This window comes from Lissotriton vulgaris, chromosome 6, assembly GCF_964263255.1.
Source record: "Lissotriton vulgaris chromosome 6, aLisVul1.2, whole genome shotgun sequence".
In the NCBI taxonomy this organism is placed as follows: domain Eukaryota; kingdom Metazoa; phylum Chordata; class Amphibia; order Caudata; family Salamandridae; genus Lissotriton; species Lissotriton vulgaris.
Window position 1 is genome coordinate 1,848,904,398 of NC_141694.1, and position 23,487 is coordinate 1,848,927,884.

At 48.3% G+C, this 23,487-nt stretch overlaps 1 protein-coding gene across 2 annotated transcripts in view; it reads right to left on the reverse strand.

Moving 5' to 3' along the window:
- Positions 1-23,487, reverse strand: part of GTF3C2 (general transcription factor IIIC subunit 2) — a 908,247-nt gene that overhangs the window by 333,532 nt on the left and 551,228 nt on the right. For both annotated transcript variants that reach the window (XM_086928162.1, XM_086928163.1), the window contains exon 12: positions 19,846-19,975. In XM_086928162.1, the coding sequence (XP_086784288.1) occupies positions 19,846-19,975 (130 nt within the window). The remainder of the gene's footprint in view (positions 1-19,845; positions 19,976-23,487) is intronic.

Genomic DNA, 23,487 nt, shown 5'->3' on the forward strand with positions numbered 1-23,487 from the left:
CAGGTCTATCTCTGGATGACCCCACTGCTGGAAATATGGTTGGAGCACCGAGCGGTGTATCTCCCACTCGTGCATCTGATGGCTGTGCCTGCTGAGCAGGTCCGCCATCTGGTTGTCTTTGCCTGGGAGATGTTCTGCCATGAGGAAGATGCTCCTCTGGATAGCCCACTTCCACATGCTCTGGGCTAGATGAGATAGGTGCGGAGAGTGCGTGCCTCCCTGCTTCTGGATGTAATACATGGCAGTCATGTTGTCCGTCCGGATCAGCACGACTTTGTTGCACAGGTGCAGTTTGAATGCCTTCATCGCCATGAAGATTGCCATCAGCTCCAACAGATTGATATGCATTTTTTGCTGCTGCATCGTCCATAGTCCCTGCACGGTATAATGGAGGACATGCGCTCCCCAGCCCTGGAGAGATGAGTCTGTGGTCAGCACTATTTGTGGGACAGGCTCTTGGAACGGTCGTCCCCTGCAAAGGTTTTGTGTGTTCCACCAATGCAGAGAATTGTATGCACGACCGGTCACAAACACTAGGTCTTTCAGATGCCCACGAGCCTGGTTCCACTGTCGTGCCAAGCACTCCTGGAGCAGACGCATGTGTAGCCTCGCGTGCGGGAGTATGAAGATGCAGGAGGCCATCATACCGATCAGCTGCATGAATACCTGTGCTGGGAGCGAGTGTTGGGGCCTGAATTTCTGAATCAGCAACTGCATGCTGTTGACTGGCAGAGTTTGGCTGCGCTGTTGCTGTTAGAGTGTTTATTGTTGCACCGAGGTACTGTTGTACATGAGCGGGCTGAAGGTGCGACTTTGGGTAATGTAGTGAAAATCCTAGACTGTGTAGAAGGTGAATTGTGCGTGACATGTGGCTGGCAGACTGCTGGGCTGACTTTGCTTGGACAAGCCAGTCGTCCAGGTAGGGATAGACATTGATGTGTTGTCTCCGAAGGTGCCCAGCCACAGTTGCTAAGCACTTGGTGAACACCCTGGGGGCAGTGGTGACCCCGAAAGGCAGAACCTTGAACTGGTAATGCTGATTGTTGACGGTGAACCTGAGATATTTCCTGTGACTTGGGTGAATGGGAATGTGGAAATATGCATCTTTCAGGTCTAGGGTTACTAGGAAGTCTCCCTGACTGAGCAATGGTAGGACTTGCTGTAAAGTTAACATATGAAAATGTTCTGACAAGGTGTATTGGTTCAGGGGTCTGAGGTCTAGAATGGGCGGAGGGAACCGTCCTTTTTTGGGATTAAGAAGTACAGAGAGTACACCCCTGCACCTTGCTCTTAAGGCACGAGTTCTATTGTCCCTTTTTGCAGCAAGGAGAGTACTTCTTGCTGCAATAAGTGCATGTGCTCTGCGGACATAGGACGGTGCCTTACGGGTATGTTGGGGGGAGTGTAGGTTAGTTCTAGACAATAGCCGTATTGGATAAGTTGTCTCACCCACCTGTCTGTGGTAATGCCTTCCCAGACCGGCAGGAACTGCTGGAGTCTTCCCCCGACCGGTGTTAAATGGTGTGGGGGCAGTGACAAGGCGTCACTGTTTGTTGGGGGCGGGGGATCTGGAATTGTTATTTCCACGTCCTCTGCCTTTGGTGCTGTTCCCACGATATCCACCCCTGTTGTTCTTGTTATAGGTGGTCTGCGTGCTCCCCTTGTTGTATTGGGCTTGCTGCAATGCTTTACCTCTCGAGGCTCCCCTGTTACCGGAGCGGCGAAAGGAACTGCCCCTAAACTGCTATGACTGCAGAGCTCCCATGGAATTTGCTGTCTCAGTGTCTTTTTTAATTTTTTCAAGGGTTGTGTCTACATCAGGACCAAAAAGAAAGTCAGGGTTAACTGGCTGATTGAGCAAAGTTGTTTGGATCTCTGGTTTGAAACCAGAGATGCGGAGCCAGGCATGACGTCTCAGCATTACACTAGTGTTGATGGCTCTAGCTGCTGTGTCTGCTGCATGGAGTGCACACTTGATGGATGCATTTAAAATGAACTTTCCTTCCTGTATTAGCATTTCTGCTCCCTCTTAGTACATCCGATTGGAATTTATTTCTACTATACAAGATTACATGACATGTTGATGGATGACTTATTCCCATACTTAAATAAGGTAATCTTAATGGACATACCAATATGACTAAAATTGCATATTACGGTCAAGAGCATTAGTAGTCCTTAGTGTGCATTATTATGTATTGCAGGATTTATTCCCACTAGGGTGATCCGAGGATACACTGGATTCGCCCTACTTCATAAGGTAAGCATACTGCCCGTAGGGGAGTTATCTCGCCCTACTTCATAGGGGTCATCACTTACCCTTGGTTGCCCCACCATTTGTCCTGAGGAAGACTCGCATGGTCCAGGTCTAACTTACCGGTTGACCATAAGTCGAGTCGAAACGTCGACGATATTTTTCCAGCCTAGGATCCACACTTGCCAAAAATGTGCACTAAAATTTAACTTGAATGTCTGTGACATCATTTGGCATTTAGCATTATTTAGTGGACCAGGTCCTGACACGGCAAACTGCGAGACCGTGATTGAAAAAAATCAAATGTGAATTCTTTTTAACTTCTTATTTTGAATTCTTTTCTTTCCTTTATTCACTGCACACTCTTTTGATCACTTCTTTGTGCACGCCCCCTCTCTTTTTTTCGGGCAACCTTCTTACTTCAAAGAGTTAAAATATTTGTGTATATTATTATTCATTTGTGTAGAGACAATAAATTAAACACTGGACTCTGCATTGCTGTTGTAGTGTTGTATGTATATAATTGTTTGACTATGTGTAATAATTGTTTTGGAGCGGATCCAGTTGGAACGCCCAGGAATTTTCTTACTGTATGAATATACACTGATTGAATCAGGCTGTAAAGAATTAGGTCTTGGACCATTGTTTTTTCTTAATGCCCTCTTTATAAGCATCAGGCAGGTGTTGCATCAGCTGTTCTAACGTGTCGAAGTGAGCCCGATCATATCTGGCTAATAGGGCCTGTGTATTTGAGATCCTCCAAATATTAGCCGCTTGAGCTGCTACCAGTTTGCCAGAAGCTTCCACGATTTTGGATTCTTTGTCCGGAGGAGCAGTATCACCACTAGTTTGAGAGTTTGCTCTCTTGCGAGCATTAGCCACTACCAGGGAGTCCAATGGGAGCTGGCCCTTGATGTAGGTAGGGTCCACAGGCGCAGGCCTATATTTTCTTTCAATCCTTGGGTTTACAACCCTTGCCCTTGTGGTCTCCTTGAAAATGTCAGTAGCATGTTTGAGGACACCCTTTAGCATAGGCAATGTCTTTACCGATCTTTCTGAGGTGGAGAAAGTATCGAATAGAAAGTCCTCCTCCACTGGCTCAGCGTGCATTTCAACATCATGGTTAATGGCCGCCCTTTCAATTAAAGGTTTAAACGCCGCTGTGTCCTCAGTAGGCGAGGTTTTGACATTATAAGACTGAGTATCAGGCGTAGTGTGTGGATCATCAGGGTCAACCGTGTCAGTCCAGTGTTGAGGTTCCCATCGATCTGTGTCAGCATGATAAATAAATCCCATATGACTGTAATCATCTCCCACATCGCTGCGTGTGGGAGAATCGGCATCGCGCTGTGTATAAGACTGAACATGTTCAAAGAGAACAGGTGAGGTTGCTGAATCCTTTTTCCTCTTGAGAGGTATTTTGTATGACTCTAAAGGATGTTCTGGAGCGATTTTCCATTTGTGAATGGTGAGTCTGCCAGAATCAAAGTCAATGAAGAGCTTCGACTGATTGTCATACGAGGGTGCCTGGAACATTACCCCCTCCGGAATGGACTGAGACTTGGAAGGTCCCGATACCTTCTTGGAGGTCTCGGCGCTCCTTTGTGGCTCGAACGATTTGGGTCGAGCGGTCGGGGGCAGTCCGTATTTTATTGGTGGAGGAAGCCCCAGAGACAAACCGACCTTCTTAGAGATTGACGTCGTCTTTGATCCGATCTGCTTTGGTGGATCACCAGCCTGCTTGCGGCTTTGCGTCGTCTTGAGCTCATGGTGCGTAGCAGGCACGGCCTTGGGCTTCGACGTGATATGCTCTTTCGGGTCGGGTTTTGTCTTCGACTCGAGGGCCTTGCTTAATATCGGCTTGGAGGATGCAAGCGTCGGTTCAACAGTCTTTTTAGCCTGGAGTCCTTTGGCAGGGTCACCATGTTTGGACGTCGACGGCGTCAGAGTGACGTGCTTGACCGTCGAGAGTGGCTTCGGCGCCCCGCTCTTCGGGCCGCCGCCTTGTGACCCCGAAGGGTCGACGACACTTTTAGACTTGACTGGAGCCGAGGAGTCCGAGGACTGTCTTCAACAGTTTCGGTTTTGTTTTTGCCTCAGTTGGTTTCAATTTTGATGGATCGACCGATGGCTCCTTTGAAGTATTCTTAGCCGGGCCTTGACGCGGGGCTATAGAATGTGGAGTAAGATCTCGGCTAAGTCCTTCCGGCGATGCCTCGACCTGAGCCTTAGAGAGCACAGTGTCAATATTAGGCCCCGCGACAGCGGGTGGGCCTTGCTCATCGCTCGAGTCGGCATCGACGGCTCCGATGGCCTCCGCGTTGTCTCCTACCTCGACGACGTCTTCTTCATGGACGTAGCCTTCTTCTTCGTCCAGACCGAAGTTAGAGTCTCGCTCAGACTCAGGGTCCGACTGCTGGTCAGGATCCTCCTCATCGACGTCTTCATCGTCATCGGCCTCGAAGATGTTCTCCGGGTCAGGCGCCGCTTTCTGCGCCGACTGTCGTGCGGTGTGTCGAAGTCGAAGCGTCTTCTTCGACCGTAACTTGGAACAGGCCATACAGCTGGCCTCGTCGGGTCCGGGGATAAGCATTTATTGCACACTGGGTGCACATCAATGCGAGGGTATTTGGAGTTGCAGACTGGGCATCTCTTGAACGGGCTCCGTTCCATCGTCGCCGTAGTTTGGGCCTTTGGTGTCGAAAAGGCAAAGGGCCTTTGACGTCCTGTTCGAAGAACTGGATGAACTATAGGCACCGAACGAGACAATACCGACGCTCCGAAGGCCTTTTAGCCTTGCGCAAAGAGTTTTATACCGATTCAGAATTTGAGTTAAGAAAGTACATCCAAACCCAATGGCGGAAAAAAACAATCTGAGGATGGAGAGGATGCCCATGCGCACTGTAGTCCAGGGGAGGAGCCACCTATCTCTTGATACTTCGAAGACTCTTCCAGGACAACAATGTGCAATCATCCGGACCCAACACTAGGCGGCTATCTATGCACATATATGAATTCTTTAGCTCACATGCCTCGAACGAATCTATTTACAACAGGGGACTTGAAAAGGGAAGGCTGATCTGGAAGCCTTAGAAAGGCTGACATGGCCGAGAGATAGCCCTTGATAGTGCCCAGAGCAGAGCCCTGCTGGGCCAAAGAAAGAAGAAAAAGAAGGACCTCTGAAAGAGGGGCAGAAAGGGGATCCACAGCCTTTGCTGCGCACCATGCCACAAACGTATTCCACCTACAGGCGTATACCGTTTTTGTGGAGGGATGTCTGGCTGCCAGAATAATATTACAGACTTCGGGAGGCAGATTGAAAGACGTCAACTGCCGCCGCTCAATCCCACGCAAGGAGATGGAGACTGGACAGGTTCGGGTGTAGGATTGTTCCCTGCTGCTGTGACAGAAGATCCTCCCGAAGAGGCAGACGGATCGGGGGATCGAGGCTCATACTGAGTAGCTCGGGATACCATACTCTTCGAGCCCAGTCCAGAGCCACAAGGATGACTTGGCCGGTCGCGCCTGATCATCTTCAGCACTCTGGGCAGAAGTGGTATAGGAGGAAAGGCGTACAACAGACCCCAACTCCACTTATGATGAAAAGCGTCGCAGAGCGAGTGCGCCTTGGAATTTCCAATGCGCAGAACTGATGACATTCGGTGGCGAATAGATCTAACCAAGGCTCTCCCCACTGCAGAAAGAGACCTTGCGCCACGTCAGAGTTCAGGTGCCATTCGTGATCCATCATGCACCGGCGGCTGAGTTCATCCGCCCTGGCATTCAGAGAACCTGCTGGGTGTTGAACCACCAGGGACATGCAATGATGTTCCAGCCAAGCCCAGAGGCGCAGAGCCTCTTGGCATAGGGTCCACGACCCCACCCTGCCCAGTTTGTTGCAATACCAAATCTCTGTGGTGTTGTCTGTAAACACCTGCACTACTCTCCCCCTGACAGAGGGGAGGAATGCCTTCAGTGCAAGTCGGATCACCCGAAGCTCCAACAGGTTGATATGGAGCTTGGACTCCGCCGGAGACCAGAGGCCTCTGCCTTCCCCATGTGGCCGTCCTATTCTAGAAGGGATGTGTCCGTCACAATGGTATGTTCCCGTTGGGGAAGGGAGAGGGATCTGCCATTGACCCAATCGCTATTCATGAGCCACCACTGCAATTGGCATGCAGTGCCCTCCGAGATCTGGATGGGATCGGACAGGTTGCCCTGATGCTGTGCGCACTGGAACTTCAGGTCCCACTTCAGAGCCCGCATTTGCCATCTGGCATGATCCACAAGCAGGATGCAGGAGGCCATCAAGCCCAGCAGCTGAAGGGTCATCCTGACCGAAAACCGAGACATAGTCTGAAAGATCGGAATCATAGCCAGAATGTCCCAGACTTGCTGTACCTGGAGGATAAACCCGAAACTGTGCAGCGTCCAGAACCGCACCGATGAAAAGGAGCTTCTGTGAGGGAACTAGGTGCAACTTTGGCACATTGACGGAGAACCCCAGCAAATGCAGGAGATCGGCCGTAGTCTGGAGGTGGGAGACAACTGCCAAGGGTGAGCCCGCCTTCAACAGCCAGTTGTCGAGATAGGGGAAGACTGAAACCCCTGATCTGCGCAGATGAGCTGCGACTACTGCCATCACGTTTGTGAACACCCGAGGGGCACTGGTAAGGCCAAAGGGGAGCACGGTGAACTGAAAATGCTCGTGGCCTACCGGGAATCGCAGGTAGCTTCTGTGGGCAGGCAGGACGGGGATACGGAAATAGGCGTCCTGCAAGTCCAATGCCACCATGCCAGTCTTGCGGGTCAAGGGCAGACAAGACCTGAGCAAGCGTGAGCATCTTGAACTTCTCCTTCCAGAGGGAGTGATTGACATTCCGAAGATCCAAGATAGGATGCAGCCCCTTGTCCTTCTTTAGAAACAGAAAGTAGGGGGAATACCAATCACAACCTACTTCTGGCATCGTTACACGCTCGATGGCCCCCTTGGCCAAGAGGGGCGCAACTTCCTGCTGGAGAAGTGCCAAGTGATTCCCCAACATGCAGTGGTACTGAGGTGGCATGGCTGGAGGGGATGTTTCGAAGGGGAGGGAGGAGCCCCTTTGGACAATTTGCAGCACCCACTTGTCCGAAGTGATGGTGCGCCAGTGGTGGAGATGATGGCGTATTTGTCCACCCACTGGCGTCTGATTGGCCTGAAAGGTTGGGCTAGGAAGAATTGGAAGGGGATGTCGCGGGGGTGGACGTGGACTGGCCTGCCCACTGGCCCCCTGAACAGTCTTGACGGTTCCCACTTCCGCTGCCACGCTCAGATTGTTGCTGCTGTGGCCTGTGGCTCTGCAAATGCTGTGGCCGCCCCTTCCGTGGCCGACAGGCCTAAGGACTTCGCTGTAGCCCAGGAGTCCTTGAAGCGCTCCAACGCACTGTCTGCTTTGTTGCCAAAAAAGCGAATACCCGCTCGGCAAAGGCACAAGACAGGGCTGCCCACTCTCCCCACTCCTGTTCGCAATAGTGCTTGAACAATTGGCAGCATTGATACGCCAGGACCCAGTTATCCGAGAGATGAGATGGGCATTCGGATGGGAAGACCGCATATCACTATAAGCAGACTATGTGCTGCTTTATTTAACGTCCCCATCGGGCTCCATCAATTGCCTCCTAGATATATGTGCGGCATATGGCAGGGCCTCAGGATACACCATCAACTGGTCAAAATCCCTTCTATATGTCCTACATGGGGCCCCGCCCAGACTGCAGTGCAATTGTGAAATACAAATCGCAAAACAGGGCTTTAAATACCTTGGCATATAGGTCATCCCTCAGACTACGCGATTTATGGAAGAAAACCTAATGAAACCTCTGGTACGGTTTCGACGGGACGATAAACATTGGTGCTCACTACCACTTACTATACTAGGCAGAGTGGCTCTATTTAAAATGATGGCACTTCCCAGATTCCTTTATCTTCTACCAAACACCCCTTTTCCGCCCCCCGCCCCCCCCCCCCCCCCTCCTACTTAACGATGATAAGCACTGAAATAACCAAATTATGGGACGGGGGATCCGCCCGTATTGCAATGAAAAAGCTTGTGAAATGGTGGTATGATGGAGGTATAGCCCTCCCCCACATTCAAACGTATAACTGGGCTTCACAGCTCACTGTCATAAATCAATGGTCCCATGCGCCACAGGAAGACCCAGCGTTTAGAATGGACAGACATCTTCTAGAAAAGGAAGGTATTATGGGAGCACTGTATAACAGATCTAAAAGGTCGGCCTACACCGGCCCCACGGCTCACACAATACATATCTGGCATGCAGCACAACGAGCAATGGGATGGAAGGGACTATCACACAAGCGACACCATTGTGGGACTCCCGAGCCTTGGGGAGACTATGAAACATCAAGGGGTTCCATCAATGGGACCTGATAGGCATCACAAGGGTGGGAGACTTGTAGAAGAAAGGCACAGTGGTCACGTTTGACCAACTACAGATTACCTACAAACTAGCCCGGACTGAAATCTTCAGATATACACAGGTTAGACATGCATTAACGGCAGTGATTCCAGCAGCTGCGCTGCTGCCGGAGGCCTCCCCGTTGGAAGATAGGCTCCTGACAGACCCCTCAGTAAGAAAGCAATCGCCCTGACATACAGAAAAATAATAAATAATCAGCCTGACCCCACGACAACCCTTAAGGAACGGTGGGAAACAAATTTGGGGAATTGGATTAAGATGATTGTCAGTCAGCACCGGCACCCCCGAGGGAAGTCGCAATACCTTCCACATTGAAACTAGTAGAATTAAAAATCCTACATCGTATCTATTACACATGACCCCTACTACATAAGCTAGGTAGGGCGGATGATCCAATCTGTCTCAGGCAGTGCGGCGCTGTAGGTAACTTCTGGCACACAATTTGGGAGTGCCCTGTAATTACTTGTTTCTGGGACACCATCATGCACACAATCTCGCAAGTCACTAGAGTGGAGGTCACGCCGGAACCAAAACGATGCATACTCAACATATAGGAGCCCACAGACTTGAATCACGCAGCACAGGATTGGGTAACACTGGGATTGGCAGTAGTTAAACGCAACATAGCAAGGCACTGGGGAGTACAAAGAACCAGACATATCTGCAGTGGTGCAGGGACATGGATGGCATTATGGTTACGGAAAAATCAGTCTACGTTCACAGAGGGTGCCCTAAAAAATGGGTGAGAGTATGGGGGCATTGGAATTGATTCCGTGGTGATCTCAAAGAACCACCACAAGCGAATCTACAGGTGGAGGATAGTGGGTGAGCACGCTGGGGGATCAAACAAAAGTACTACTGCACCACGCAGCGAGTAGTGGACTATTGAAGGGGGTGATCAATTATTCACCAATGTAAAGAGATATGTCACCACTGACTACAAATAGAACGTTTATGTTATGTACTGCAATATGCTTTATGGATGTAATGCTTGTCAGTATATATATGAAAATGCAATAATTATAAAATGTTTAAAAAAATAAATTAAAAAAAAGGCGAATGCCATCAAAGGGCATGTCTATCAAGGTGCTTTGGACATCCCCTGAGAAGCCAGTTGTCCTCAACCAGGCGTGGCGCCGAAGCGCCACCGTCGTAGAAAGCAAGTCGGCGGTGTCCGGCCCACAACGTATGGTAAACTTCGCTGCATCTCTCCCGGACGCAATCGCCAGAGAGAGAACTGCCTGGGCCTCCTCCGGGCAGTTGGGCAGCACATGCCCAAAGGTGCCCAAAAAAACGTCTGTCAGTGCTTCATTAAAAGGCAGCAAGGGCTCCAAATAGGTAGCCGCCGGTTGGAGCACTGCTGTCCGATAAGGGATCCCTTTGGTTCCCTGACGATTGAATATACATTCTTTTAGAGAGAGAGACTACTCTGCCATACCAACATTATCTCGCTACTCGGTGACTTCAATTTTCACCTTGAGACTCTGAATAACCACGATACTACGCAGCTTCTTGCAGACTTCTCAGCTGCAGGCCTAACGCAACTTATAAACTCCCCTACGCATCAGGCAGGTCACACATTAGACGGTATATTTACTAACAGTCCTCTTGTAAACGTCACCCAAATAATTCCACTCATCTGGACGGACCATTCAGCTATTTGCTTCACAGTGCAAACAAACCCCAATAAACCAAGCCTCACTGCACCAGCTCGTTCAACCGACAGAGACTGGAAAAATATCAATATAACCCAATTAGCAGAGATGATGCAGAATAATCATATCCTCAATGAGCATGACCCTACTAAAGCATCCTCTAACTACCTGACAAACTTAGATATGGCCTGTAACATGCTAGCCCCGCTCAAATCATCACACCGGAACAGAAAAATACCTTCAGCCCCATGGTTCACTGAGGCCCTACGCATGCAGAAACAATACTGCAGGAACCTCGAAAGACAGTGGCGTCGCAACTACAGTCCCGCAGACAAAATGAAATATAAAAATGCCCTGTCCATCTACAAAAGATTGATAACCACTGAGAAAAGCCATTACTTTACCACTCAAATTAACCAGGCAAAGAACTCGGCTGGAGAACTATTCAGGGTAGTTACCACTCTATCCAATCCCACTACGCCGCCCCTAGAAGGCTCCCAGTCACTGGCAGATGCCTTGGCCAGCTTCTTCGAGGAAAAAGTCAGTTCCATCTTCCAGACTTTCTCTCACTCTGCCCCCCTACCATCCTCTAGCCCACTCCTTACGGACACTCAGCCAACCTTATTAACATTCAATCCCGTTGATCAAGATCACATTCATCGTCTGGTAGCCAGCACTAAATCAGGTTCCCCAATCGATCCTTGCCCCCCTTCCATTCTGAACCTCATCCCGGAAGCAATCTCCCCCCCGTTGTCGAACATATGCAACGCTATGTTCGCAACGGGTATATATCCCTCAGTCTGGAAAAAGGCGAGCATAAAGCCGTTGCTGAAAAAACCAACGCTAGACCCTCTCATCCCAGCAAGCTATAGACCCATCGCCTGTCTACCATTTCCAGCAAAAAATTTTGAAAAGTCCATGAACATTCAGCTAGCAAAATTTATCAACGACAACAACTTGCTCGACGACACCCAGTTCGGTTTTAGACAGGGACACAGGACAGAGACAGCACTATTGAAAGCCGCAGACGAAATCAGAACAACCATGGACAAAGGAGGGACGGCCGTCTTGATACTCCTAGATCTCTCCGCTGCATTTGACACGGTCGATCATGTCACTCTGATCGACCGTGTCGCAGCTCTGGGAATAGGAGGAACAGCGAAAGATCTGATTGCCTCATTCCTTGCCAATCGTCCCCAGACTGTCAAAATGGGCAACTTCACCTCCCAGACCTTCTCACTCCCCTGCGGCGTTCCACAGGGCTCCTCGCTAAGCCCGGCGCTTTTTAATATCTATGTATCGGACTTAGCGAGGGTGATAAAATCCTATGGTATTGCCCTTACCACGTACGCCGATGACACGCAACTAGTACTATCGGTGTACAACAACGGAGCAAGCGTTGCAGCCAATTTTCAGGAGGGAATGAAGGCGATAAGCTCCTGGATGTCATCAAACTGCCTCAAACTTAACTCCGACAAAACGGAGGTGATGACATTCGGGAGCTTGCGACCAGCATGGTCCCAACAATGGTGGCCACAGGAGCTGGGATCCCCCCCCCAACCAGTGGTTAAGGTCCGCAACCTGGGAGTCACCTTTGACAATAAGCTGACCTTCCACCATCACGCCAATGCCGTCGTATCATCTGCCTTCTACACCCTCAAAAAAATCAAGAAACTCCTTCCTTACCTGCCACAGTCAGCCAGCAAAACACTCATTAGCACCTTAGTGTTTTCAAGAACGGATTATTGCAACTCACTGCTGCTGAATGCTCAGGAAGGGGTTCTCAACAAACTCCAGACCGTGCAAAACGCGGCGGCCAGAACCTTACTTTCTATTCCCAAATTCACATCCATCTCCCATCACATTAAAGAGCTCCATTGGCTCCCAATCAGGAGTCGAATAAAATTTAAGGCTCTCTGTATAGCCTATAAGACCCTTAATAACTCAGGACCAAAGTTCTTAAGAGAAGCTCTTCGACCATTGGAGCAACGCAGGACCCTTCGATCCTCCGCAGCCTTCATGCTGTACGTCCCTCGGACAAAAAAGGCCACTTGGGGAGATAGGTGCTTCACTACCGCCACAGCTAAATTGTGGAACACCCTCCCACTCCATATCAAAACCGCACCTACGCTCCTCAAATTCCGAAAAAGCCTCAAGACATGGCTCTTCTCTTCCTCCTAACTCCCCCGTCATACTTTAGGGAGCTCTGTGATCACCAGCGCCGAGACACCCGTACGGGTATTTGTGCGCTTTAAAAATAGCAAAAATAAAATAAAATAAAATAAAATTGGGGAACTTTGTACATTACATGGTTATAGATGGTCAGGTGAGGTGCCAAGGCCACTGGCTTCCCCCAAATCCTCTGCCCAGTCCGCATCATAGGCCCAGTCCTGTGCTAGAGGGTCCTCAGACCCCTCCCAGCCCTCCTTCCGAAGTCTGTTAAACAGGCTCAAAATAAGGAGCACGGTCATATGGCACAAAAGGCCTCTTCGGCGTCGGTATCGGCGTGGGTATCGCCGTCGGGCGACGTCGATCAGGCACTGTGTTCGGGTCGGGCTGAAGCTGGGGACGTCGTCCTCCCGAGGAGCAGGCAACGTCAGAAACGGTGCCGGGGGTGGCACCACCCGCACCCTCAGCCGCGTAGTGCGACAGGCGAGGGAAGTCGAAGAGTGACGATTCTTCTTCGACTTCTTCTTGGAATGCTTCGACTCACCTGACCCAGAGTGCGAAGACTTAGATCCAGAAGAATGTGATGGCAGCTCCGCGACCGGTCCCTCAACTGGGACCTCGAGCAACTTTCGGGACCGCTCCTGCAAAGTCTTTGTTGCAATTACCCGGGAGTCGGGGCACGACTTGGGGTCGTGGTTGTGCCCCAGGCACTAGACTCACACGGTGGGGGTCAGTGACCGACATCATGCAATGACAGTCCCCACAGTTCTTGAAACCGGGCATACCTACGACACCAGGAGTCGTTCGACTCGAAAAGACGAGGTAAAGGGCCTCGAAAAAGTCAGTCAAAAAGTGACTAGGGGTACTTGCTTTCCCCGGATCTGCGCTTGCTGGCGCGGAAAAATAAAGAACTGACGTCAGCGCGCATGGGCGCATCTAAGTAGCTCCAGCGACGTCATCCCAGCGCCAACGACGCACGCAGAGCCGCACAACTACGCATACCAACGCGCAGGGGTACTGCTGACGAAAAACTTTGCGGATCCTGTCTGACGCCTGGGGGTAATTCTAAGGTAAGGAATCTATCACTATGTGTTTCTTTCAGATACAGATTTCCCGAACTTCAGTAGTAGTACAATATTTGAAACGACATTCGCCCAATGTGGTCCTCCTCCAGGAAACACTTACAGGGGACAACTTATTGTGCATTGAATGGTAGATCTACAAATGGGTGGCCCATGCGTGCTACTCGCAAGGCTTCAGGGGAGTGGTCGTCCTCTGCAACTCATTTCCGTTCAGTATACAGCATATCACCGATGACTCTCACAGGTGTTTTGTGGCACTCTGTCTCGGCAGTCCGCTTGTTCAATATTGTTTAACTTTATGTTCCCCAGAGACTTCATGCCTCCGGTCTCCCAGCAGGAGATTTGATGACTGTAATGCAGCTTTTTGCGAGGAGATCGACCATTGTTCTTCAGGTAAGCGAGAATCCCCTGGTAGAGCCATGACTGACTTCCTGTCGGATCTGAGCCTGGTAGATGTGTGGCGGGTCCTCAAACCTATCGCCCATCAAAATACCTTCCGGGTGCGCATAGATTACATATGATGTCTGGCCACTCAACTGCCAGTTTTTAGCGATATACCGCTCCTGGGGGAGGCTCATCATGCTGTAACTTGCCTACGACCTCATCGACAGTCAAAATCTGGAATACTACAACGGCGGCACTGGGATGGTGAAGCAAGATCACCCAAGCTACACTGTTATGGGACACAGCACAGTTGGGCCTCCTTGCCGCACACCAGGGATTTGATAAACGGAACTTAATAAGCCTATGAAGGGTGGGGGACCTGTGGGCAGACGGGGAGGTAAAGTTCTTTGGTGACCTACAAAGGTAATATCAATTGCATCCTGTGAGACATTTCGCTACCTCCAGATAAGACACGCACTGAGGGGGCAATACCAAGAGGAGAGGAACTCCCAGAGACCTCTCCATTAGAAGATCTGCTGCTAGATAGCTTCATGCAGACAAAAGCAATCTCTTCAACCTATCACAAATTCCCGTATAACTCCACTGACACCCAGGCAAGGGTTTGCAAAAAATGGATGGAAGACCTGGGACATCTGGAGAGTGGCGAGAGGAAATAGCATCCCAAGGGGAGGTAGCTATCCATTACCGTTTTAGATCGGTAGAACTTAAGATTCTACACACGGCCTACTATGCACGTACAACACTGGTTAAGATGGGCAGGCTTGAGTCATCACAAGACCTCATGGGCTGTGATTGAGAGGGCATCTTTTTCCACATGTTGTGGGAATGCACGGTAATCCAGGTGCAGTGAACACCAGTGATATCCTACATGATGGCATTGTGTAGAGTCTATAGCTGCCTCACCTCAGTGGTGCCTACTGAATGTCTGGGAGGTAACAGACTTGACCGCAGGGGATAGACTCTGGGTTACACTTAGCCTTATTTATTTATTTATAGAGTTTTATACAGCGCTAGCTAGACCCGTGGTTATAAGAGCACTTTAAATACACAAAAATTGCATAACATCGCAGGACATGGGGATGTATGAAGATATAAGCAAAGACATAATTCTTATGTATCCAGTGAGGGGAGAAATATGCAGGTGGTTGACACAGTCAGATCACCATCCTTGAAGGTCAGATTGAGGAGGGAGTACATTAGGTTATTGATGCCTAGGTTGGTTGACTTGGTCTGTAAAGTATTGGTTGGGGAGAAGGATTTTCAGGTCCTTTTTGAAGCAAGAGAAGGAGGGGTTGCATCTGAGTTCAATACGGAGTGCGTTCCACATCCTGGGTATGTTACCAGAGAAGGACCAGCACTGGGTCGGTTTTTTTTTCCGTTTCAGAGGGATGAGAAGAAGCAAGTTGGTGCTTCTCGGAGTTCTAGATTTTCCTGCTTTTTCTAGTTTGCTGCTTATGGTGTCCAAACTTAATTTCTCCAAGAAACGAAGAGCTGAGTCCGCCCTCAACATTGAGAGACTGGAAGGCGGATATGGACTGGAGTATGAAGGTGGAAAGGGTGGTATACTAGGGCATGGGGTGCCCACAAAAATGGACAAAGATCTGGGGAAGAGGAAATGAAAGCAGGGGTATGCTGTGCGTACCTGTTAGATGAATTGATTCGATGGAACTAGAATTAATGCGGCTGTATGACAAAACCTGACACTGTGAAAATTGCCGAAGGGGTCTGGTAAATGGGAATGTATAAGAACTGTAAACGATCCAACTGCTGATATGTTCTGTCTTACTATTATATAACTGAATGCAACTGCCATTGCTGTGCTAAGTTCATCAACCTCAAAAAAAGAGTTCTAAAAAAAAACCAAAAAAAGTATATACCCGAAGCTGGCTCGAATAAAAAAATATGCCTCTCTTGATTTCAAAGTATGCAACCTCAGTTTACTAAAAGAGCAACACAGCCTGACTGCACTGACTCTCAGTAAAAGCATGCCCTTGAAATTAAGGTACAAGTCAAAAACTGTGACTTTACCTTAGTTGTGGTTTGTGGCTTACACTGTATCAGGAGAGAGGAGGAAGGGGCAGGGACAGACTGTGCTTTAGTTGCTGTATCAATGACACTCAATCTCTTTGAAGGACAATGGTCAAGTGCATTAATTCTGATGATTTCTCTGGAAGTGGAGTGTGCATCTCCCTCCTGCTTCCCCTCTCCCTCCCTCTGTCCACATGATGGAATGGACCTGCCTTATCAGGTTTTACTTAAGTCAGGAACAGTTTCTAAGTTCCTCACTTAAAGAATGGGTGGAATTTTAAATGCATTGAGAAACAACAGAGCGTGTCTTTTATCAGTAATTTAAATGCAGAGGTTGAAGTATAACCTAGAAGATAGTGCAGCGGTCAGCTGCGGCAGCTGAAGGGAGGGCATGAGCTGGATCGCGAGAGCGGGTGGGTGCCTGGAGACCGGAATCGTTGAGAATGTCAATTAAGTACGAAGCACCAGCATGATAAGTGGAAAATGGTGGACAGAATCAGGTGTGAGGGTAAGGGAGCGGGACAGGTAAAAGAATGTTGTTCTCAGCTGAAGCTCAAGTATAATAATTAGTGTCAAATGGAATGACCATGCCCAAAGTAAGTATATATATATATATATTTATTTTTTTCAAGCTCAAGGTTACCCATCCGGATAAGACGCACACAGGAAACTAAACTTGCTCCACAAGTATTTAATAGGTACGGGCACAAATGCTTTTTCCGATCAATTGTGACAGCCACTCCGTCACGCGTTTCTTTTTTCACTTCTTCAGAGGCGGCGGAAGTTGGTGTGTGCTTGGCCTCTTCCCCCAATTTAAATCTATTGCCCGCCCTCAATTGGCTGATGTAGTGCCAATCGCAATTGTTCCTTACTTAATATGCACAATTACTGTCCTTTCAGGCTCTGAATGCGCCCCAGTTCGAAGCACAGTGTCCTCAATCCTTCTTTGTTTCCTCCAGCGAGGCTTGGAATTTCTCCAGCATCGTGGCCCCCACAAGACGGGTCCCCGGGGCCAGAAGTGGCCAGGGAGGGGGGCCACGCGGCGCCCCTCCCCAATAATAATTACATTACAAAAAAAAAACGGAAAGGAGGGCCCTGGGGGATGGGGTCCTGGGGCCAAAAAAGGCCTTAGGAGGGGGCCATGCAGCCCCCCTCCAACAGAATAAAATATTTACAAAAAGCCCATGCCCCGGGGTTGGGGTCCCCGGGCCCTGAATTGGGCAAGGGAGGGCGGCCAGTAAGCGCCACGGAGCTGTGTTGCAGAGTGTTGTAAAGAGGGGCGTGGCCTCTTAACACCTCTCTACAACGCAGCTCCCTGGCGCATACTGGAGGTACCTGGTTGGCTAGCTGGCCCCCAGGGACCCTCAAAATTGAAGAGGAAATAATTCCTCAACTTAAAACGCACCACAGGGCGCGTTTGCACAATGGTGAAGGAAGGGAGCAGGGCATGAGGTGACATGTCTGCAAACACGCCCAGTGGGGCGTTTTAAGTTGAGGAATTAATTACTCTTCAATTTTGAAGTCTATTGCCTATTTGTAAAATATTTAAACTAAAGTAATTCCTTATGAGAAAGTATATTTTGTAATGTAATCTATAATGTAATTAAATAAAATAAAATATCTAAAAATAAATAGAGTAAAAAATTTAGTAAATCAGTATCAAAAAACATAAATATAACAATTAATACATTTAATATTTGTCATTTACAAAACCTTTGAAATTCACTGAAAAAAACCATAGGTTTCAGACATGTTATAGTTAGGAATTAGCATTTAAAAAACCTTCGAAATTCACTGAAAAAAACATAACACCCCTAAAACCTAGGGTTTTTTTCAGTGAATATATATATATATATATATAAAAAACAAAAAAGAGGCTTGCTTCAAAGACAGGAATAAAAGGGCCGAACTGCAAACATGGGTAGCACTTTTTAATTGGACAAATAAACACAATGTAGCCCAGTCCTGGTAAGTGCAAACTTTAAGCAAAGTTCAGTTTCCATGGAGTTAAAAGGGTGTTTTTACATGCAGGCCTTTTAATGACCATTAACATTAAATTATTAATGACTCCTAGAGGGAGATCACGACAGCACAGATCTTTATGAAGCATTATAAGAATTGACCATTTACCTTTTATCAAAAGAATCTATGAACCACTCGGTTCTTGTTCGTTGCTACTCGTACTTTCTCACATGAAAACGTATTACCTTTTTTTGTTTTTTATTACTTTCCTATTCGACCTCTTACATAATAGTGTCCCTGTGGTATTCACATTACAGCACTCCTCATTCTGCAATCTGATGCACACAGATGAGGCACACCTCATCAGCCACAATAACCTTTGCCTTGTACAACACTTAGAGGCTGACAGCCTCTCGCCATCACTGATGAACTACTTCATCAGGATATCAGAAATTGATCCACATAGAAGGTAAGGCCTTTCAAATTGACTCCTGGCGTTCAGAAAACTACACTGTTAAACCTGGCTTCGTACCTCTCACACCACACACTCTCTGATCTTCTAACTAACCTTCAGGGTACTCTTTTGCATATTGTAAAAGAAATCTTCCTTGAAATACTGAAACCAAGACTATGAAGGCAGGCTTTCTGGATATCTTCTTTTCAAGCCACACGTGACCAAACCAACTCAGTTAAGTCAAACTGCAACACGCTAAATTAAGCACTATATACTCTCTCCGTGACCCCGCATCGCATAACTCACATGCTCACCTAGATATGCACTTCAAAGCCTCCCACATAAAGCATCAAAATGAATAACTCAGACCAACAGCAAACACAACTAAGTCATTCATGAAGTTCCCACGATATAACGTGCAACAAGCACTACTTTCACTCCCTGACATGTGAGACAACATATTTGTAGGGAAAGTCAAGTCTTAAGATCTGCAAGCCCCACTCTTTAGCAAACTATTCAAAATCAGCTCCAGTGTAAAACCAAGCACAGTATTCAAATTAAAATACAATCGCAGACTGGACAAACTTTGTAACAAGTCAAAACACACAATGACATCATTGCTTTGACATCAGCACAGTTCACAAACAAATCCACAATCAACAAAGCAATTAAACATACTCATTAAGAAAGACTGTCAAAGCATTATTACACTTCATTATACTTTCATCTCACACACAATAATCAAACTCCATCAACAAACAATAACACAATGAACACCCTTCAACTCAACAGTGACTAAACGAACATATAAAGCAATCCCACTTTAGAGACATAACCAGAATTGTGGCTATTCCAACTCCTGAATTTGAGTAATCTTGTGAGCATCATCAACGTGCTTTAAACCATTACAAACAAAACCATGGAATGCCAATCCAGAATCAATGCCCTCACCTGAAGGCTACAGTCAAGGCTCAATTTTAGAATGGTTTTACTTGTAATGGGTAAGTTTTCAAATTATCTATAATGCAGTAAATTATGAGAAACGTCTAGGTCTGATAAAACCTCAAATCTAACCATCACATTATCCAACTGTGCAGATAATTAAAGATGGAATGTCATTGTCCATTGCACCAAGTGTAACGCCGGGCATCAGACTAATTATTGTGGTGACATGGATGGAAGGGAAATTAAGACCGCAGCAAGAATGTAGCTGTTAAAATTGCATTTGATGATTTTGTGAAGCACAAGGTAGTTGTCTGAAGGAGTATCGTGACTAACAGATTCAGCGAGAGACACACATATGGGTCTCAACCCACACTCAAAGTCAGTCAAGCGCTTAGGATAAACACTCACCATCATAGAAGCCGGCTGCCAAGTGGTGATGGGGTTTAGAAGGCAGCCAGGCAACAGTGAAGCACTGACCACATTCGCCAGCGCTGGATGCCTGGATGGATCCCACATTCAGCGTGGCAACACACTGTACCTGCACAAGAACAAACACGATGAGGAAAGATCCACCATGGATATCACTACAAAAAGCAAGTGACGAGCTGACTGGCAAGTACATCAGGAGAAATTCAGAAAAGAGAGACAGAAGGATGTAAGGGTGCTAAAACCCTTCAACCCCACAAAACCATCAGGAGCCAAATTATTATTTAAATCTTTGTAATTGACATACTTCAAAGAGGTTAATAACATAAGAAATGCGTTACTTACCTGTAACTGCAGTTATCCAGTATTGGTGTCTTTCATAGATTCACATGCCTGAATCATTCCCCGTCGTCGAGACGGGAGCCTCCGGTATATAAAAAAGTAATGTCCTAAGACATATATATAAAAGAATAGGCCTACGGGTCTCACCTTAGTGTCCTATCTAGGTCCTTATGTAGGAAGGACCAAACAGGGTAGGCCCAAGGGTCCCACCTTGGTAGCCTATCTGTGTCCTTTTGTAAAAAAGGACCAAAGTAAAGAGAAACAACCAATCAGCTGCCACCTCCCTCTAGAACCTTCCTGTCAGGAGCCTCAGTCTCTCAGATTTTTGTACGCACCAAGCTAGTTAGGTGTAAACTTGTTAGAGAAAGGTGAGTCCTTCCAGGGGAGGCGGGAGGGTGCATGTGAATCTATGAAAGACACCAATACTGGATAACTGCAGTTACAGGTAAGTAACGCATTTCTTATCCAGTATTTGGGTGTCTTTCATAGATTCACATGCCTGAATCAGAGTAGCAAGCAATACAATATGCACATTCTGTGTTGGTACAGCATACATAAGTCTGCAGATAGGAAACATTTGCGACTGTAAACCAACAACATACAACGTCATGTAGTATCTAGTAATAAAGAGATGTGCATACCAGTCAAGGATGGTGGGAAGCAAGAAGGCTCACCTCACTGGAATAGATGGCGAAGCACTGCTCTGCTCACTGCTGCGTCTTTCGTTAGCTCAGCATCCAAGCAGTAGTGCCTGGTGAAGGTATGCGGGGACTTCCAGGTCGCCGCTCTACAGATGTCCAGGAGTGGCACTCCAGCAAACAGTGCCGCAGATGTGGACATGGCTCTCGTGGAATGGTCTTTGGCCCGCGAGTCCAAAGGCGGCCCAGCCTTGTCATGGCAGAAAGTTATCGCTGAAGAGATCCACCTTGATATACTTTGTTTCGTCAAGGGCATGCCCTTCCTTGGTCTGCTGAATGCGACAAAGAGTTGGGGTGATTTCCTGAATTGTCTTGTTCTGTCAATATAGAATTTGAGGCATCTCTGAATATCTAAAGAGTGCAGCGTTCTTTCAGCCGAAGTAGATGGGTTCGTAAAGAACGACTTGAGAACCACTGGCTCATTAAGATGGAAGTCCGATGGGACTTTGGGTATGAATATTGGGTTAGTACGCAGGATGACTCTGTCCTCTTTAAATGATAAGAAAGGGTCTTGGATGGAGAGGGCTTGCAATTCACCGACCCTTCTGGCTGAGGTTAAGGCCAGGAGGAGGGCCGTCTTCCACAACAGGAATTTGATATCCGTTTTGTGGATAGGCTCGAAGGGATGCTTCATCAGTAGGTGAAGGACCACGTTGAGTTGCCATGACGGAGGGATAGGTTTTGGCCTTGGAAAGGACCTGAATAGGCCCTTCAGGAATTGTTTGATGAGCCTGTCCGCCCACAGGGAAGGACCCTTAGAAGTTCTTGTGAACCTAGATATTGCTGCCAGGTGAACCTTGATGGACGCATGGGCAAGTCCTGACTGCGCCAGGTGTAGCAGATATGGCAGCAGTTGCTGTGGGGTGACATGGAAAGGGTGTAGGTCTTCTTTCGCACACCAGACACAGAAGCGTTTCCATTTGAGAGAATAGGTCTTTTTAGTGCTGTCAGCTCTAGCTTTAGCTAGGACATCTCTAGACTCCTGCGGAATGTTCAGGTGGCTGAATTCGCGGTATTCAGGAGCCAGGCTGATAACTTCAGAGGGCCCAGGTTCGGGTGGAGAACCTGTCCTTGGGACATTGTGAGCAGGGTCGGATGACTGTGTAGGCGAAGAGGTGGTTGGATAGACAGGCGATGAAGTTCCGTGTACCAATGCTGCCTCGGCCAGGATGGGGCGATGAGAATCAGGGTGCAGGGCTCCGATTTCATCTTCCTGATTACCCTGGGTATCAGTGGAAATGGCGGAAAGGCGTAAGCAAACACGTTTCGCCAAGCTATGGAAAATGCATTCCCTAGTGTTCCTGGTTGGGGAAGCCTGCTTGCGAAGCTTGGGCATTTGGCGTTCTCCATGGTGTTCCCCACTCCGCAAAGATGTAGTTTATCGCTCCCGCATCCAGCTCCCATTCGTGGGATAGAGACTGTTCTCTGCTCAGGGCGTCCGCTAGGACATTGTCTTTGCCCGGAACGTATTCGGCTTTGAGTGTTATGCCATGCTGGAGGAGCCAGTTCCAGACTCTCTGAGATTCTCTCGAGAGAGAGAAAGAGAGCGCGTCCCTCCCTGTTTGTTCAGGTAGTGCATCGTCGTGGTGTTGTCTGTCCTGACGAGCACTGGGGAGTTTCGGATGCGTGGGAGGAACGATTGGAGCGCCAGAAAGACTGCCCTTAGCTCCAGAATGTTGATATGGAGTTTGGATTCCTGGGGCGTCCATTTGCCGTTGATCTGTAGTTCTTGCAGGACCGCACCCCAGCCCTCTAAGGATGCGTCCGTGGTGACTACGTGTGGTTGCGCCGGAAGCAGGAACGGCAGTCCCTGCGACAGGTGTGTGGTCGACCTCCACCATTGTAAGTGGTTGACTATAGATTGAGTGACACGTATGCGGTCTTCGAAGGATCCCGCAGCTTGTGTCCACTGCCTTGTCAGTTCTTCCTGAAGGGGGCGCATTTTTAGACGGCAGTGTGGGATGAGCAGAATGCATGACGACATCATGCCGAGGAGCGACTTGAATATACGGACAGTCAGAGTCTTTTTGGATGCCACTAACGTGGCTAAGGAGATAAGTTTTGATTTTCTCTCTTGTGATGGGAAGGCTCTTGCGCGTTCCGTGTCCAGGGTCGCTCCAAGGAAAGTGATGACTTTGCTTGGCTTCAGTGATGACTTCCCTTTGTTGAGGGTCAGGCCTAGTTGGCGGAAAAGATGCAGACAGGCGCTGGAAGACGCGGCTGCGGCTGTTGTCGACGGAGCCTTTACCAGCCAGTCGTCCAGGTATGGGAAAACCTGGTGTCCCTGTTGACGAAGAAAGGCTGCGACAGGAGAGAGGCATTTTGTAAATATCCGTGGGGCAGATTTTAGGCCGAACGGGAGAACACGGAATTGGTAGTGGACTCCTGCCACTGCGAATTTGAGGTACTTCCTGTGTCCTTTGAGGATAGGGATGTGATAGTAGGCGTCCTGAAGATCTAGTGATGTCATGTAGTCGCCTTTTTCCAGGTGTCCCAGGATCTCTTGCAGTGTGATCATACGGAACGACTGTTTCTTTAGGAACATATTGAGCGCCCTCAGGTCGAGGATCGGTCTCCATTTCTT